We start from the raw sequence: 19,829 nt of genomic DNA, 5'->3' as shown, positions 1-19,829 counted from the left end.
CTCTGTGTGCACAAGGGCACTGGTGACCAGGCTCACCCTATGTGTGATGCTTCAGTCTGAGCACATGCGTTTGCCTTCTAAGTATTCTCTGCTCAGGCATTTCTGCCTAGCCTTGCACAGAAAATTTGCCTCAGATTCCAGCCGGGTTTTAGAGATGCTCTTAAGATAGACCGGTATATCTAGAAAAGGCTTGGAGGGCCTTTTTTTTTTTTTTCTTTAACTAAACTATCTTAAGGTTAGTTAGAAATTCTGGGAAAACATTTTCTGTGCCAAAAGAGCATGTGAAGCAGCTGTTCAGTACTTATGCAAACACCTGTGCATATTTTTAAGCTTACTAACAGTTCAAATAACTTTCCCCCTCACCTCAGTACTGTGCTAACACCTATTACTTATATTGAAGCCTTTGTTCATTAACTATATTCATATTTTAATAATTCTGTCAGTGAAAAATATTGAGGTATAATGATGACATGACTAAAATGACAATCCTTCTATGGTACTCAAAATATTCAAGATTTAACAGTAGAATTTGCCTCCAAATCAGAGACAAGATTTAGCACAAAATCACATGTTTTCTGAGACTGCTCTCCTGCTTCTTCAAAATCTTCATTTCCTTGAGAAACAAGCCCCAGAGTCACTGATGTTGTGACTTCTGGATATTGCCTAGACAGCCCCACCTGCTCAAAGCAGGGTCAGTTTGAGCAGGTTACTCAGAGAGATGCCTAGGTGAGTTTTGAATGTCTCTAAGGATGGAGACTTGTCCACCTCTCTGGGCAACCAGCTCCAAATGCTCTAAAGTCTTCTAGATACTCCTACACAAACATGACTTTAGAAATATAAATTTACTTTATTAACAAAGCTAACACAGAGATGTCTATGCAGGTCTTCCACAAGCTAGAATTATTTAGAAGCCTGAATACCACCACCACTTTGGAACAGGGTGTTAATTGAAATGTCTGGAGAGCAGTCAGCCTTCAATATCAATCAATTAACTATTCATCTCTGTGAATCCCAGACAAGCACTATTTGCAAAGAGGAGTGTCCTGTACTATGACCTAGTGGATTTCAGAGACAGTTCCTATTATGGAAGAGCCAGGACCTGGACTGTAACAGACTTTACATATTTATTCAGGTACACAATGAGTCTCAAAGGCTCATTGAGGCTGGGGAAGTCAGAACCCACACAGCTGTATTCAGAAAGTTTGAAGTCTCTTGTGATTACTGTATCACTTGTCAACTCATCCTGAATAAATTAATATTGTGAACAGGGCCCAGATGATGCTTCTATTCCTCTGCTCTCCTTCTCCATTGCCATTATTCCATGCACACAGAAAGTTTAACCTGTGTTCCACACTGTACCTCCTCAACTCAGGGATCATCATTCTTATATCTCCTGCCTCCACCAGTTTTCAGACTTCTAAGAACTCACCGAAGACCACCAAGTCATTTCATCATCCTCATGACAGAAGTAGCCCTGAAAGAAAAAGAGCTCTCTCCTTCATAAGCAGCATTTTTAAAACACAGCTGTAATGTGATGGAAAACAAGAACAGAGGATCCTGCACAGCTGGTGACTCACCAGCATTTTTGGTGCTGTTGAAGGCTAACAGTGACAACCCTCCCAAACTAATTTGTTCCACCATATTGGTTTCAACATTGTTTCAACAACTGTTAAAATCATTTAACTGTATTACTGACGTGATTGTTAGGGCAAGAGAGCAAACCAAGAGTTGTTTAGAGCTTCAGGGTTTGGTTTTCCCCCTCCCCTTGGAAAGAGCTGCCCAATAATGTACTGGAGACTTCACTCCATTACCTATCTTATAGGCAGTTAAATGCAAATAGGCAAACACAAATGAAAATTTAGATAAAAAACACTATCAGATTCAAACCCAATTAATTGGATTGGTCAGCCTGTGGCTGCATGCCCACACAACAGAGAAGACTTCTCAGCATTACCGTATTCAACAGAGATGCGATAATTCAAACTTTCTTGGCGCAGCCCGTAAAAACCCTATATATGCTGGCAGAGAAAGCTGAAGAAGACTTCATGCAACATAAAAGGAAAAAGGAACAAGTTATGGAAAAAACATGGGAAAGATAGAGTCATGCTAACACTTCCCTCATAGGCAACATAAAGCACATTGGCAGGTACAAAGGGACAGTCATCTCTGGCAAGGGGGCAGTGATAGCTGCTGACAGCAGTAATAAGTTTTCACAACCCCCATTTACTTCAGAAATAACAAATACAGTCTCATATCCTCAGTTTGAAAGAAATGGTTCACTCTGGTACTTGCTGTTTACATGGGATACAAAATTACCTATGTTGTTGGCTAGGAGGTCTTTAATACATGTGAAAGGATGAGTTTTCTACAAATGTAGTAGTGGAAGGAGAAAACTCATACAGGAATGGTTTGGCAGGCTGCAGTATTGGAGGAGATCAACCCATAATTCAAGGCCAGTTTTGCAACAGGAAGTTTAACCATCTTAACAGACTTTCTTACAGCTCATTGACTGGAGAAACAGACTTGATGGATCGATACTGGATCTGTGCTTAAAATGATAATTCCTTCTCTTTCAAACATTTCTTGCTGATCGCACTAAATATAGTTCTACCATCACAAGCCTCTCAGTATTTTCTATTGTTAGCAAGCTCATTAACATCTGCATATTTTCCTTCATGGTAAAATCAGAACTATTGCATAGCAAGTTTGCTCATTATCATGGAAAGCAGCTAAATCTTTCTATTAAGTCTCCATTTGTAGACAGGTCATAATGCAACAGCTTTCATACAGGAGCTGTTTCATAACCTTCATAATCTACCATACAGCCCTGAGTAGGAACTAAAAAGAGCTTTCCTTTTTTTGTTTTGTTTTGTTTTTTTGGTTAGCTTGCCTTACCCCAATACATATTACTCAATATCAGAATGCAGAAGAGTTTGTTGTTGTTGTTGTTGTTGATAGTCAAAAAAAAAAAAAAAGGCAGTAAATGCCAAACATGAAACAATTGTTCCTGTGCATTACACTTCAGATTGACATAAATAACCATACACTGCTAAAAACACATCAGATATAATTTGGTGGGTACCAAGATGTGCCTGGAGTCTGCCAAGTCACCACTTAGCTGAAATCACAATTCATCTGTGCAGCTTATTCTGTCAGCAAAGTCATTGTTTTCTTAAATACTCCAAAATTTCTCCAGTCAGGGCATGGATATCTAGAGGTACAAGCTTCTTGAAGAACTTGACTTCTCTCTTTCTTTTCCTTCTAGGTAAAAACAAATACTGCTAGTCATTCACATTACGCAGCACTCAAAACATAATTTAATCAGATCCCATCATATGTGCATGCACGCACTCTCCAACCTCAATTTAAAGGTATGAAATGTGGGATTATATTTTATTCTCATCCATTTACTCCTTATGTTGGTTTACAAGCTATTAAATTACATGTTCCCAAATGATGGAAGTGATGATATAACCCCACAGACTTAAAGTCTTTCCATTCTGTTTGCAGGAGCCCATGGTGATCCATGACAGTAACCCAAAAGGTTTAAGACAGTGATACAAAATGCTGAGTATTAATTACTGTATGACAAGGATGAATTGGGGTATTTTGATGAACTCTCTTTAGAAGTTGGCCATTAGCTCTGTGGTCTACAGACTATAGTCTGTGGATTAACTTCAGTTTTTGATTTGATTTATAAAGCCCAGCAACTGAGTTTGACTTACTTGTTAAAAACAACACAAAAGAAGACAAAAGAAGAAAGAAAAAAGGCAAGACCCTTATGCACTTTTTCTTGTTCCAAACCAGAAGATTCTGCATTAGGCATGATGTTAAGGTGGATTTGACCAAGATCTAACATTAGGTTTTTATGAAACCATGTTTAATGCTGAGTCACTTTCTCCTATGTGGTCTTCACATAGCCTCAGAACATTCTCTCTCAACCCTGCATCATGTCAGTCACTTAATTCACTTGTCTGCTTCCCTTTCTCTGGTAGAGCTGCATTTTCAAATCATCAGTTAAAGGCTCAAGCATCAACAGTTAATAGTCCATGTAATGATTACACCTGTCAATGATAAAATTCAAGTTAGAAACTGATAGGATGAACAGTGAGAATTACTTTATTGGTTGTAAACAATAAGAAAACATTTGCAAAAGCTGGAGGCAAATACAATTCAATTTGGAATAATCCATCCTAAACCCTGGCCACTGAGCTTTCAAACTAGTCTTACAGATTTCTGTTTATCTTAATTTTTTTCTTCCTGGACTGCTTAGTTTTCCTTCCTTTCCTGATGTATATCTTATTCTTTAACTTGAACAAAACTTGGAATTATATTCAGAGATACATGTTTGTGGTGGGATTGAGTGGGAACTTAAATAAACAAACATGATTTATATGATGCAATCTTGAGCATGATGTCAGGGAAAGGTTCTGCTGTAGATATAAAGCAAGCTGTTACAGGCACATTTTTCTTTAAAACATTATAGCAACTCTTAAAGATGATGGAGTTTGAAGATAATACAATGTTTGTTTGACCAGTCTTAAAAACTGTAAAATGATCCAATGAACATTTTGTTCAACCAGTAAGCAGAATACTGTGGCAAAATTACCTGTATTTACATCTTTTTATTCTGTTCTTGAGCTGCAACATTTTATTTTATATGCACTGTTCTGAGTAATCCCAACACAGAATTGAAAAAAACATGTCCATTGTTTCATTTCAAGATAGTTTTAATCAGGTAATTACAGGGAAAAGAACAAAACAAAACAAAACATGTAAACATTTTTATGATGTTATCTGCTATATCAACTTACAAGGATATGATGTAACAAACCAGTTACAAACTTAAAGGCATATTTACATTATGTACTCAAAGTTACAAGCTATATTCATATTCATAAAGGAAACACCTATGGAATGAGTAACTAAATTACACATCATTTAGTAGAAATAGCAGTTGAGGTTTAATGGAAACAACATACACATGAGGCACTTTGAGGTCATTAGGGTGGAAAGCAAAGGGCACCATACGAAAAGAAGGGAAACTATGTACAGCTTATCCTGCGTCTTTGAATATGAAGGGTTCCTCTTCATTGAATGCTTTGATTTCTTAAATTAACCACAATTTTTGTAATTAAGAAAGAGAAGTTTTCAGGAAAACCAAACAAAATGACAAACTTGCCCCCCACCGCCTCCCCCTGCAACCCTCCTTGAATTTATCAGTGCACTGAAGGAAATGGAATTTCCATCTACCCAGCTGCTGGACCAATAGTACCATAAGGCACCTTTTAAAAGTTATCAGTCAAGCCACCATCTGTTATTGCCATTTTATTAATATGAATGCATCACTGTACTGGCTCCATACTGTGCCATAAGCTCTGAAAAGATTTAAAATCTAATTTAAACTTGTGCATTATTTACATAGGAGTTCAACATTATCCTCCAGGTATAGGTGAACAGATCATTCTGGAAAGAATACATCTGAAATGGGAATGTTATAGTCCAACATCATTCTGGAGAGAACACATCTGAAACGGGAATGTTATACTCCAACATACAAAATGAAGACATTCTTCAAAATACCTTTCTTTTTCTAGAGGAAACTGCACTGGTTAAGGCAGTTTGGACCATCCCTTACATAAGCTCTGGAAAGGCATCCAAGCTTTATGCCATCATTTGCTGCTGTTTACTAGTTACCATAGTAATTGTAGATAATTATCAGAATATTGCTTTAATCCTGCACACAGCTGTAGGTATATCCTTCATAACTACTGAATTGCATTTGCGAGGGCAAAGACCCACCTTTGTGTACTAAAAATTTGCTTCATATCACAAACCGAAAGGCCAGATTCCCTCTGCATGAATAACAAAACTCCATCACTTTGCTGCGGGAAACACTTAAAGGAGAAAAAAAAAAAATAAAAAAATTAAAATCTTTCTTATGAACCCAGTGACAGAATCTAAAGAATTTTCATTTCATTCCTGATTTTTATGCTCTTGTGTAACAGGGACCGCTACTATTTTCAACCTAACAAAATGTACGGTTAAAGCATTTTTACTTTCAGTCAATGTTAATAGTGAAACTTAAGAAGAATTATGAGATAAAGAATCACAGTAAGAGTCCAAATTACTGGTTTTTAAATTCATAACTAAAGCTTAACGTATTTTTGTAGCTTCAGTAGTGCACTGATATCCAGTTAAATTACTATGTAATCAAATATTGTGCCTGAATGCAGCTGAATGACTTTTCCCCCAGTAGATGGTGTCCGACTGCTGCTTTAACTTCTTCCCTCACTTTCAAGGGGAAATACTTGATTTTCACAGTAACAGAGGCTTTCAATAAGCAAGGGACTTAATATTCAACGATGGTTTCCCACAGCTCCGGTCTCCCCTCCAAGTAACACAAAGCTCTGCTACTACGTGCCTGACAAACTGCAGTTCTGGTGTTAAGGGCATGGGGAGGAGTCAGGTTTGGGGAAGAAATTCCTCTTTTCCTAAGTGCTTTAGAAATTTATTTCAGAAGAGGCAGAATAAATGTTAAGTGCTGTCAAAATTGAAAGAGGCACGGATGCAACAGCCCATTCTGGAACAGGCGAGCTGTATGTCCATCTTCCACTGCTCATCTTCAAACTAACAATGGGTAAGATCCCCAACACCAGAAGGAAATATACGTGTGCATCCTACTGAAACCAAGTCCTATGTAACCATGGACCTTTGTGCTTCTTCTAGTCACTCTCAAGTTGGGCACACAGGCTGCTGCCTCCAGCACAAGAAGAAGAAGTGAAATCATGTCAGTTCAGTAACCCTTCTTAGATGGATGGATCAAGTCTTCCAAGAGGAAAGCAAAAGGTGAAAACATTTTAGCAGCAAAGTGATTAAATGCAAGGTGAAAATATTAATGCACACATTCAATAAAAATATTAAAGCATCTGTTTCATATAAAATACAGTACAGGACCAGGAGTTTCACTATGTTGTAGAGTGCTCAGGGCAAACTGTTAAAGTAATTTCTTTCTGAAGTATATACACAATATGATTCTATAGCATTTTTCCTGTACAGCCAGCAAGTTCTTTTCTTCGGTTGTTCATACCTCTCTTCAACTTGAATTAGGAGCCTCGCTAGCACTCAGAAATATTAAATTCTTCTCATTCACTAGAAAAACATCACCATTTTTTTTACCAAAGTTGTTTTTAAAGTTAACAGTCTATCCTAGGCAACCAAGTTTAGCTGAAAATGTGTGAAGCATGAAAATCAACCAGAGTAGCAGCTTTCAAATATATAAACAGTAAAAACCACGACTGCTGCTACCATGTCCTATTCTTGGACTTAATTCATCCAGTCAACTCTTAATAGAAAACTAGAAGCTTTTCCATAACTTCTACAGTTATCAATATATTTGTCTTCTTTTCAATGTGAAATAATACTTTGAGATGATCTATGTACAGAAGGTGGTCAATTCAAGCTGTAATATAAATGTAAATATAAATGTTTTCTTTTTAAAAGTATTTTACAGACAGACAACGTTATATACATTTGCTCATTTTACTTCTGGGCTACAAAGAAAAACTAAGGGCAGGATACATGCAGAAAGAAAAAAATACACAAAATCCACTGAAGAAATGCATATGAAGTGAGGAAAAAGTAAATCGTACGCATCTTTTAAAATCAGCTAGTTTTTTTGCTCGTTTAATGACAAAGGCGTAACTGAGGACAGTCTGCCCACTCCAGCCAGGGTGGGACACCTTCTCTAATTATAACTGGTTTTAGTGTTTGACACATCTTTAATGAGGCGTGTTTCTTACTTCATGACAGAGGAAGGCATATAATGCTTTAAAAAATTCCCTATGGGTTAATCAGTTAATTCTTACCTGAAAGTTAAACACTTAGTAAGTACAAAGCCATAACAAATACACACACTATACCACCGTGCATACACATACACACACGCACATTCTCTCTCTCTCCCTCCCCCATCCTCCCTCCAAATTTCCTCAATTAAGAAGTTCACTCCAATTTTGCCTGGGCTGTAATTTATTTCTCAAGCTAAGCCTTTTGTTGTTGTTTTTGAACAACACACACAGTACTTTTGTTCTTGCCCATTCAAATAAGAAAAAGTTGCAGTTCAAAATAATGAAAACAATTTCACTTTTGTTATTAATCTTTTGTTTTAATCATAGTACTTGATAAACAGCTGAACAGGATCCTAGTTGAACAGAAGGATAAACAAGAACACTGATGACAATTTGTTACAACTGCCTTAATGTACCTTTCGCTTAATGAACATTTGAATATGCAATAAAGTATTTTTGGAGGACACCCCAAAAGAAAACAACTTGCTGGTTGAGCAACAGAAAAAACTTCCTTTTTGCTATGATGTTGAAATCAAAGTCACTTATATATAAAAATAAATGTTATGTTCTAAAAAGAACATTTTAGACAATTACATCTGTGCTTAACAAAAAAATATTGGTCACTCAAGACTAGAATAATTAATATTTTAAAGGTTTTTAGATTATCAGAATGTATGGATACAACTCAACACAAACTGTAGCTGAAGGGAAAACAGGACTGAAAATATCAATTTGTCCATCTGGAATAAAAATGCAACTAAATTAACTAATTAAATATTTAAAATACTACCATGGAATGTGGCAGTAGATATGGTCCATACCTACTATATCAGAGGGAAGGAAAGTTTAACATGTAATAATTCGTACCTTACACATTTAGTTAAATATAAACATTTGTTATTTATACATAAAGTCGCTTCCAAAAAAACTATTAATAAGTGATTTAGTTGCACTTAAAATCAGTTTCATTTCTCATTTACCGAGTATTAACTTTTCTTAATCTTAAATCAACTGTCACTAGTGCACTTTTAGTTAAAATTTCCCCTCAGGTAAGTTTTAATCCTTTTAAAAGAGCCCCCTCACCTAAACCATGAATGTACAAAGTGGCAAAAGTTAATCCCTTTTAGTATAATCATAGTTTATATACTCATTTTATAGCCAATAATAAGAATAGGCTTTCCTTGCAAAACCTCCTTCACAACTTGCAACAAACGCCACGCGCTCAAAGGAAATAGTTAGGCATGGCTAGCACTTGTAAAACGCCAAGGTCTGGCAAGTCTTGTCGCTTCCTCCACATCAAGCATCTCTTACATGAAAGACGACTCCCTTCAGCTTGCCAAAAAGCTTCTACAAATCCAAGTTAGAGGCTTCCTGGAAACAAAGATTTTTCAGCTCTGTTTGGCACAAGACCGATTCATCCCGCGGCTTTATGCTTTCCTCCACAGCACCCGCACACCTCACCGCAGTGGTGGCACGCTCGCAAGGGGAGGTAGCAGCACATACAGGGAGCGATGAAGGAGAGCGCCACCAGCGCCAACCAGCGCAGGCAGAACTTGTCATCGCTAGTGTCACACGAGCAAGGATCAGAGAAATCTCCTTCAGAGTCCGACATGCAGTGATAGAGCATGCTCTCTGCGCAAAGCATGCAACTAACTTGGTAGATACATCTTTTAATAGGATCTGGCGCATCTTGACATTTTCCTCTGCCGTTATCTTCATGATTAAACCTTTCCTGGCAGTATATACAGCGGGAACGCTCACCATCCTCTTTCCGTCTTTTCGAGTTTTTAAATTTCGATGAGGAAGGCTGAGTTTTAAATACCACAGAAGTCTTTGAGTCTTTCAGGGAATTCAACTTAGTTCCATCCCCACATGGGTATAAATAGTCAGATTTTTTACTGTCTGATTTAGAAAATGGTATATTTGAGTCTGCGTCATCCCTCTCCAGGTCGTTCTTCCACATGTCAGGATGCCTGTAGTCTGCATAACGACGTATCAAAATGTCACGAGGGTTTATTCTAACAATTTCATCTTCATCCTGAAAACTAACGTGTCTGATTGACTTCAGTGGGACCTGAAATGGTGAAGCAAGAGAAGTTTATTATAGTGAAGTCTCGAATATATGTCCACCTACAATGTAAAACTTCGATTAGAAAATTAAAAACAAACAAACCAGAATGTTTTTCCTTCATGCTTGAAGATAAACATTTCAGCTTATTTTCTTACTAGTACAATTTACAGACTTCCCCACAATAATGAGCCTTTTGCATGATATTAGGACCATGAGCTTTAGTATTCTTTCCTGACGTTTCAGTATCTTGTAAGAGCTTTGGATATTCTGGTACCTGCATAAAATTTGATACTGGTCTTTGAATTATGCTCAAAATTCAGGTTTTAACATCTTACAGTGGCAACTAATTCCACAGATTTATTACACCTTACGTGCGGTTGCTGATTTCACATCGGTGATGACCCACTGCTTTAGGATTAAACTCCCTGATATATTCACTTTGAGTCACTCATGTTATCTAGGAGAAGCTTTCCTTTATTCCTGGCTCTATGTTTTCAAACTCCCTCCACTTTTGCAACAAGAGTACTGAATACAGATTACATATTCTCAAAGCTGTATTCTAGAGGAGCATTTTGCCATACAAAGAATAATATTCAATAGCATGATCACTTAATAACAGTGGCTTCTAAATGCATCTCCCCTTAGCTAATATACAGTACCTGAATTGATTAGTTTAGGACATCAGCAGGCAGACACCTAAGCACTTTTTAAATTCTTGACTTGTAATGAACTGACGATAATTAAAGATCTTTTACCTCAAAAGGCAAGTAAGAAGGAACGTGAAGAAGAGTTGTTTTTATTCTGCTTTAAACTGCAAGGGCATGAGGGCAAGGAAAAGTTGTTGAAGATGGCAAATTTGAATAATCCAAATTGAAATACTGCAGACCTTAGATACATGTAAGATAGTGGACAGCCCCTAAATGTTACTGAAATCATATTACAAGTGACTTTCAAGAAAAGGTGCAAATAATGACAGGACAAAAATTTAACAGATGTGCATGGAAGAAGCTCCCAAAAATAGCAGATAGCGCAGCAAAAAAGCAAAAGTCTCAGTATGTCCCAGTATTCCTGCCTTACAGACAGGCAATTATTTTCCTACACTGTAGGGCTATTATAATCAGAGCCAGAATATAAACCAGCTTCAAGTCAAATCCGCCTTTTTATCCTGTCAAGTGTGCAGCCTACAAACCATCTCACTGAAAAGACTGGGGGGGAAAAAAAAAAAAAAAAGAAAAAAAAAGGAAAAAAATCACTCCCTAACCCATCAGCCTTAAAAATTCTTCCAGAATCATGAATTATGTGGGAATGTAGCTCTGGAATCAGTACTGTTGCTTTGAGAGTGTTTACCTTATTAGTACTGATCAAATTAATGAGAATTAGTGTCACCGTTCCATAGTCTAGGAGGACAGCTGAACTGCATATTCTTAATCTGTTGCAGTGTGTAACCAAAAACTACTGAAGATGATGTTTTAAGTTAACACTCCTATTTCACTGTGCACGTGTCTATACTCTTACTGCACTGAAGATTGCATACCCTGGCTTTGGGGTAGGAGGCAGAGGAGGGAAGAGGGAAGGCAGCTGGAGAAAAGGAAGGAATAGCTTCTTAAAATATGCCAACTTCTGATTATGTAAGAGTATCTGTAACCTGCTCTAACCATCACTTCCCTGCTTGATAATCCTTATGTGATATATTTGAAGTACAGAAGTGTAATTAGAGCTGCTTTGCCCTGGGAATTTCAACTGGAGTATGCTAACAGGAGTATTTTTTTTTTTCCTTGGCTCCAAGCCACATAGTTGGACTTCCACAAGGTCTAAAGGATACAGGGTGAAGAAAGGTTATATCCTATTCAGCTAACATCACTGCTCTTCCACACTTCCCCAGTCTCTGATGCAAGCAGTTAGGCCTTCCCTTTGCCTACAAAAGCAGAATGCTTCTCAACTCTATTCTGTTTTCAAACAAGAGAAAGAGCCTATTGTTTTAGCATCAATAACTAGCTATGGTTAATTGGCTTTTTGAATGGTTAACAGCATAAATTTATTTGAGGGAAAAACCATGAATAATGTCAATACAATTCTGTATGTTACAGGCAGAAAGTAACCACTGTCCACACAGAATATTGCATATGCATTTGAGACATTAAATAAACCCCATTGTTTGAAAGAAAAAAAACCAAACCACAACCAAAACCTCAAACCAAAAAAGCCACCCTCAACTTCCCATTTGCAGACAGCTAATAGCCATTAAAGATCACTACAATTACAACTCTAAAATCTGACCCCTCCTCAGTCTTTGAAGGCTTTTTATTTGCTTGAGAAAAATAAGCCACATACATAGAACTCACTTCTGTTTTTCAAACCCTCAGCCAAACACCTACTACAATGCTTAAGTGTTACAAACAAGGCAGCATCATGTTCTTTATGAACTTATATTAAGAAATAATTTTTAAGAGAGTGAGTGGGAAATTCTGAAAAATAAGCCAACAGGAGAAATGTTGGAAAAGCTTTACTTATAAAGTGCTTACATATTGGGTGTTTAATGGGACCTATACAAAAGCATGAGGTACATGAAACCTTAAGAACAATACACAATCAAGTTTAAATTAGGTACAAATACCAACAAAATTCCATAAGAACAATGCACATAGTTCTCTAGTCATTCCAAATTATAACTCAGTAGGAAGTGCCACGTCTGTGCAACAGTTGAAGCAGGAAGGCAGGAAGAATATTACAGCAAACTGGAATTCCACAGAGAATCTCATTATAAACATAATTAGCCAACTGGAAATGAGGCAGAAAATTTTTGTTGACATGACCGAACTTGCTAGTATTACACCTTACTTGAAGGGGTGGACCTTCGAACAAGGCATGGATGCTTGCTTGGCATTGCAGCCTTCACTGTCTTTCCTCAATGAAATACACCTGACTTCGCTTAGCTTGCACTCCACAACATAAGGACACTGGCAGCTGAATACATCGTCATTATGCATTATACTAAATTTAAGTTAAATGCACATCAGTGTATCTGAAGCTGAAGATATGAGGGACTTGGGTATTTTTTAGTAACACTATTACAGGTAAAGATCTGGATGGTCATGAATCACTTCCTTAGTTTGAGTTTGTATTTCTTGAGCTATTCAACTTATGAGCACAGTAAGAGCGTTCAAAATTACTTATACAAAATTGAAACAAAATAGGTATTTACCTCAAGGCCTGCTGTGCCACATGGTCACATGCATGGAGTTCAGCAGAGACAGTGCAGTGTGTGCAGTTATTGAATGTGAGATTCTGTTGACTTGCCTATGTTCTAAATGTGTGCACCACAGGACCATGCAAAAAGCATGGAGTGTCAGATGCAGGTGGTGCTACAATATGAGAAAAATATTTTAAAGAATATCTACTTAGATTTCCATGGAATCTCCTGTAACTTCAGTCTACAAGAACATTCCCTCTCACACCGTTAGTTCAAATAAATTCTTAAGTAACTTCTATCAGGCAGGCACTACCCAGTACACCACAGCTTAAATTATCATATTCTCAGTACCCAGCTCTGTATGTGCTCTTAAAACAGACAGGTATTTTAGGCTACTGCACTTTTCGTTACAAGTCAGTGAAGACTAAGAGCACATACCATCACTGGTTGCTGTAACTGTTAAGTGTGCAGTTGTAAACTGCAATAATCTAATCACCCATCTATTCTATTCTAATAAATTTTTAAATTCTCTTTGCAAGTAAATGGGAAGAAGGAGTAATACGCATCTCTTGAACAGAAGAAAAATATGAGGTGGCTTATACAAAGCAATAATTGGAGCAGATCAATGATTACAAATCAGAAGCTCATAATTTCAAACTCTTCAGTTAGTTCTCCAGATAACACTGTTTACTTCTCTTGCCTCATAAAGCTATATGAAAACAGCTGATAAAAGACTTCTAATACAATCCTACCTTTCTTTCTAAGAATGACTGAGGGTATTAAAAAGTCTTATTTCAAGGACCAGAAATATTCTCCGATGAAGTGTTCACAACTACTTGAACTCGCATTCTGCTTCTGTTATTAAGCTTATTCTAAAAAGCTTCCCATGTGTTTGCTTCTAGGCGTAAGACCCTCAAATTAATTCTTATCCAACTCACTATTGTTCTACAGTCTACAAAAACTGTCAGGTCTTTGAGGCTGAGAGAAAAGCAAGATGTGCAACATTGCCTTTCCAATCTACTGCTGTAGGAATATGACCTCTCTTAAAAAACATCTGTATATGAGCCTTCCTTGTGTTAGTGTTGTGGGGTTTTTTCTCTCTCTGTTTTAGGAATCTGTTTACCAATAACTTGATATTTTTCATGCATAACTGATATACTGTTTTCCTTTCTGTACCAAGATGGAATATTTCAGTTTATGTAGGCAGTTAGCATAAACAAAGTTTCACTAAAAATATTTAGCAAAAGTGCCCCACTGTAATGCATCCAAGATATCAATTTAAAATATACTTTTCAATATTTCAAGTAAAAACAATATTAGTATACATGTAATTGAGCTCACAGCCAATTGATATTTTCTGAAAAAATTTAAACAGCTTTTCAAGGTTGCAGATACAGCAGTCTGTACTACAAAAATCTCACTTCAAAGAAAGTGAAAGATTTATTCATGTAGTCTGCTGCACTACAAGCATAGATAAATACCTTCACAAAGCTTTACCTCTGCCATAATAGTGCTGTAATATTTCAGCTGCAAAGCTTATATTGATCATTTCAAGGAGCTGAGAGAACTATACTACATCCTGGGATTCAGAATGAAAGTGCTTTCTTGTCAGAAAGTACATACTGTGCCATTAATGCAGCAAACAAAGTAAGAACTGCTGCTTCTGTTGGTAGTCTTACCTGGTTAGGCTGGCTGGAAAAACAGGCTCTCCTGGTGCTGAAATCCTCAAACGCAGAAGGCCTTAAATTTGCGCTGTTGTAAGGTTCACTGGTTACTACAGTTTCGTGTTGGAAAAGTTGATCTTTCATTAATGAACCTGATGTATTTTCTTGAGTAGTCTATAGAATACAGAAAAACTCTCTTGAAATAATTTTGCATTTATACAAAAACCACACTAAAACCACCAAGTTCATACATAAATACATTAATATTCTAGATAACATGTTAAAGGAATCTATCAACACAAGTATTTTTATATAAGCATTTTTCAAATACTTAGTAGGCAAGTATTTTCTTTACTATGAGGTAGTCTTGGGAAATAAGAGTTCCTTCTCTGCAGAGCACACACAATTTCGGCATTAGAGATAAATGCCTTTGTAACTCAGTTGCCAATCAGACTGAGGAAATTCTTTAAGGAAGGAGAGATTAGCCCAGTCTCTGAGACTATGCTTACTCTAACTATCCATGAGGCTGCCAGTGTTTACAAATATGCAATTAGAAGAAACAATTTCTGAGACTAATAAGGCAAAAGCTAGTCAGACCTTTTAACAAATTAAAAGCAAGATCAGCTAGAAAGGAATAGAGAGTCATTTTTAACGTATGCTGGCTCAATTAAAATATCTACTTACAGTCAGTGTGGATTAAAAAAACTGATTGTCTTTTTGAAACTAAGTTTATATCTGGCAATTTGATACAGAAATGAGACTGGGTGGCAACATATAATGAGATATCTGCAGGATGTGTGCCACTCAAAATAAGGAAGAGGAAGTATGTTTGGGTGCAATATTGGCTTGGGAGATTATCCAATTTCTGAAAATAATAGAAAAAACCAAACTTCTCATTCTTTAAGCTTAACTGACTGGGATACACTTAGGATATAGAAGAGCATATTGATACAAATTGCACTGGACAGACAAATATGTACTGTACAATTTTTCATTTGTATTGAGAGGCATTGTAAAGTTAACTGGCTGTCATCATCTGACAGTGCTGAGAAAATTCTGGCACCATCCAACTTCCAGCAATGAGAATACTTCAGCTCTATTATAAGGATTTGTAAATATCAAGAAAACATCAAGGGGAAAACAATAAGAATACCGCAGAAAACTACTGAGGCAGAGGCAAACCTCAAGTTTTGGCAGGTTCAGTACTAACACTAAATCATTAGTTTTCCTTTATCAAAATACTTCTGAGATTATGTTCGTACCTTACATGCATAAAAGCCTGATGTATCAAGTTCTAAGACATCTAGATAAAGCAGATGTAGCTGTTTTGTAGCTGATCTTTAGGAGAAAGTCAACAATCACAAAGAATTTATATATTGTTCAGAAGCACTCAGGTTAGTAATGAATTAATTATCAGCTTTAATTAATACCAAAGAGCATATATGCCATGAAAGACAATAGCTCAATCAGGTTAAAGTTCCACTGAAAAATTTTGAAGACAGGTAAAACTACAGAAAGAAGTACATTCTGCACATCCTTGAGCATGAACACACCACCAAGAAATTGACCTGTTGTCAAAATCAAATTTTCTGGTCAAACACTGTTGGGAAAGGAGTATAAAAGAAATGTGGAAATGACTGGCAATAGTCAGATTTCACGGATCTATATTTATTTTAAGAGCAAAAAGCATCAAATATTAGTGCAACATCAAACACCTTCCTAGCAGGAGGTGCTCCTGTAGGTTCATTGCCCAATGACACAAAAAGCTTCCAAAACACTGGTTCAAACCACAGGAGAGCTGCGTTCAGAATGAGGAAGAAATACCTACTGCTGGTTTTGGTTTGAGCAATGTTATAAATGCTTACAAGCAAAAACTATTTAAGCTTAGAACATGCTTAACAGCTAGAAGCCATTTTACAGAAACCACAGTGCTAAGCACTATGTAAGCCCTTAACCCCCCAGCTATTATCAATTTGAGTGGTCTAGGGAGAAGGATGAGAGCTACAAAAACTACTGCTCCGACCTTCCTGGGGGAAAAACACATCCTACCCACATGCCGGTCTTTATCTTTGGGTGAGATTTGCAACAGCCTGCATTATTTCTGTCCCTGCAGGTGATTCACACCTTTTCCCTTTGGAAATAAACTACCTACACTATAGAGCAAAAAGGACACACAGTCAGACAGACAGACAGACACACACACACACTTCCCTTGGCAGTCAAGAAGGGCTCCATCTAATAAAGGATACAGGCACTGATCATCTATCATGGTGCTAACTAGCAGTGCCAGATACTGATGTATGAATTACAAACCTTAATCTTAAAGCAAGCCCTTGTGCCCTACACAGAGCAATTATAAAGGAACGCTTTTATAAAATTCCAACACAGACACCACAACTCAAGCTAATTGACTTCAAGGACAAATTTGGGGGTGGCAGGAGACAGAGAAAGGAATTTGACCTTTGGAAGGCAAGAACTCATGAGACAGCTGTTCGGAAAGCACAATGCTCAGCATACCAACCTAGGCACTCCAGGTAAGTAGACAAAGCCTAACTTCTGGTATTTAAGAAAAAGGAAAAGCAATCCCATCAGTTATGATTTTATTTAGCCTATAAATCTTCACTATGCAGAACTACAAAAATGCCAGATGAATATCCTGAACTCTATATTTTTAATTAAACCAATAGTTTAGATACAGCCAAGCCACCTTCATTAGTATCAAAAGTCTTTATCTGACAGACACTTCCTGCTCCAATGTGATGTTTTATGACAAGGTCATAAACAGTTGAAAACCCACGTTTATAATGGAAACACTGACAACCTGAATGGAGAGGCCCTAGAAACAAAAATGCTATTGTCTTGAAAATGCATTTAAGTAAAAAGCAAACATCTAAAGTTTTCTGCAAGAACTAAGCTTGGTATATTAAATACACAGAATGTTACACAAACACAGATGCGCACATCCCCCTTTCCTACTGTCCAAAGCAATTACACCGCCCACATTCAATATCCTTTAACCACAGCCTGCAAAGTACAGTACTGGCATAGGTTATTCAGTATCATCTGTAAAGTAACCTACGCCAGTTTTTAATGCACAACGGAAATCTGGTTTGCTCCCAGCTGCTGGTATAATAATTACTGTCCTATGGTTGCTAAGAGATACTCTGAATTTTTTTCCAAGACTACTAAAACATTTCTGTGCGCGCAGGCAAAAGGATGCTGGGTAAAGCAATAAAATTACTCCAGCTGTAGCTCTCCAGCAGAATTCAAAGCCAGATGACAGCTGTAGAGAAAATGAAAACCAGACTGAGCTTCTCTTATTCTTCAAGTTTTCTCTCCTTACTTCTCCCAGTTTGCCAGAGTTAAGTCTGGGAGAGAATTCAACATTGTTCTGCAAACATTGTTAAAAATGTTCTGCTCTAAGTAAGTTTAATGATTACACAGAAGGATGGATGAGAGACCACATTTCTGTTGCATCCCAGTTCTTGTATTTACTTCCCATGAGGCCTGAAAATCTGTTGTTTGATGCTAACCAACATAAGAAGAGTTTAAATGTTTTTTCCTTAGGTTTTTAATTGTGAATAAGTGATACAGGTTTCAAAAACATCTGAATAACTTCCTTCTGCTTTAGCTATTTCTAAGTCTGATGGAACAACTATTTTCACATTTGGCAAAGAAATTCTGTTATAATCAGGTATGTATTTCTTACATGGACTGAAATATTACCTAGCTTACTCTGAATGGTTTTTACATTTTGAAGTAAAAAATAAGGCATTTGACATGCCTCTTTCTTCTAGGGCCGTTCTACCTGAATACATAAAGCATGCTAGAGGTTTTTAGGCATTTCAAGGAAGGAACTAATAAATTAAAACACAAAGCATAACCCTGAGGAAAGAAGAGATGAAGATGTAAACAGGCTGTTACAGATACTGGTGAGAAAAAAAAAATCCTCCTCTTTTGAATGCTACTACTACTACACAAAAAGGCTTCATAAATTCAAATAATTTTAGCATTACATACTATTAGATCTATTTTAAATTTATAATATAAATTAGCATTACTTTTAACAACTACATCTATCTAATTTATTATGTGTACTATATACTGCTAATCTTTAGTGTTTTATCATGTAGTATTTTCTTCTCCACACAAACTATACAGTGTCAAGAGTAAATAATTTCACATTTCCTTACAAATCATAATGTCAACTTATTCTTGCGAAACAAAACTTCTGCAAACCTTTTGTTATAGACAAAATAAATGGAATGGTCACTAAATAGCACATTCATGAAGAGGTCACTTTAGTGTATTTACAAAGAGGCAAGTGAACCATTTATGCCCTCCCTGCCTGCACCAAAACCACTGAAGATGTGTGTAAGTTGCAGGTCTTTTCCCCTTCATACTAACAAAAATCCCAATGTGCCTATTTCTGAAAGAACAAGGCAAGCGTGCTGTTTGTTTGGTTTTTTTCTTTTTCTTTTTTTTTTTTTTTTTTCCATCCTTACAATTTATGAGCCTTCAGTTTTCTTCTGCCAGCAGTAAGAAACCCAAAAGCATAAATGCTCCACTTTTGATTACTTCAAAACTCTTCAAATATGTTGGTAGCCTCTAAATAGCATCAGTATGGCTAAAGCAACAAAACCTGAAAGAAATTAAGACTCAATTGCTCTATTCTTTTAGTTCTCAAAAGCAGGACTTACACGTTTCAGTATCCAAAACCCACATAAAAATACTTTTAAATGCATGAGCTCCAGATTTCATTCAGTTAGATTTACTTCTAAGAAAAAAACCAAAATGAAACAAACCCAAAACACCACAGTTTTAAACTTTTTTTTTTAGTTAAGCTAGATGAGTTTTAGAGCAAGTTTATACTCAGTAGAGGAAAACAATCTGAGCCAATCTTTGAACAAACAAGCAAACGGACTTTAAGAAGCTGCTTGTCTACTGCATTCAAAATGCCTGGTTTTACAGCAAAAAATCCAAATATCCAACGAAAAAAGAAATCCCCAGTGTATATTTCCATATAAGTGTATATACATTCTCAGGATCCATTT

At 36.7% G+C, this 19,829-nt stretch overlaps 1 protein-coding gene across 1 annotated transcript in view; it reads right to left on the bottom strand.

Moving 5' to 3' along the window:
* Positions 1-9,264: 9,264 nt before the first annotated feature.
* The window catches only part of SPRED1 (sprouty related EVH1 domain containing 1), a gene marked incomplete at both ends in the record, with an annotated part of 59,105 nt that continues 48,540 nt past the window's right edge, over positions 9,265-19,829 (bottom strand). Inside the window, 4 exon segments of the mRNA XM_080345500.1 lie at positions 9,265-9,924; positions 14,791-14,949; positions 16,828-16,874; positions 16,877-16,907. Coding sequence (XP_080201626.1) covers positions 9,265-9,924; positions 14,791-14,949; positions 16,828-16,874; positions 16,877-16,907 — 897 coding nt within the window.

The sequence above is a fragment of the Nesoenas mayeri genome, assembly GCF_963082525.1.
Source record: "Nesoenas mayeri genome assembly, chromosome: 5".
Lineage (NCBI taxonomy): Eukaryota > Metazoa > Chordata > Aves > Columbiformes > Columbidae > Nesoenas > Nesoenas mayeri.
The sequence above is the reverse complement of the archived record's forward strand: the minus strand, read 5'-3'. Positions and strand labels throughout refer to the sequence as shown.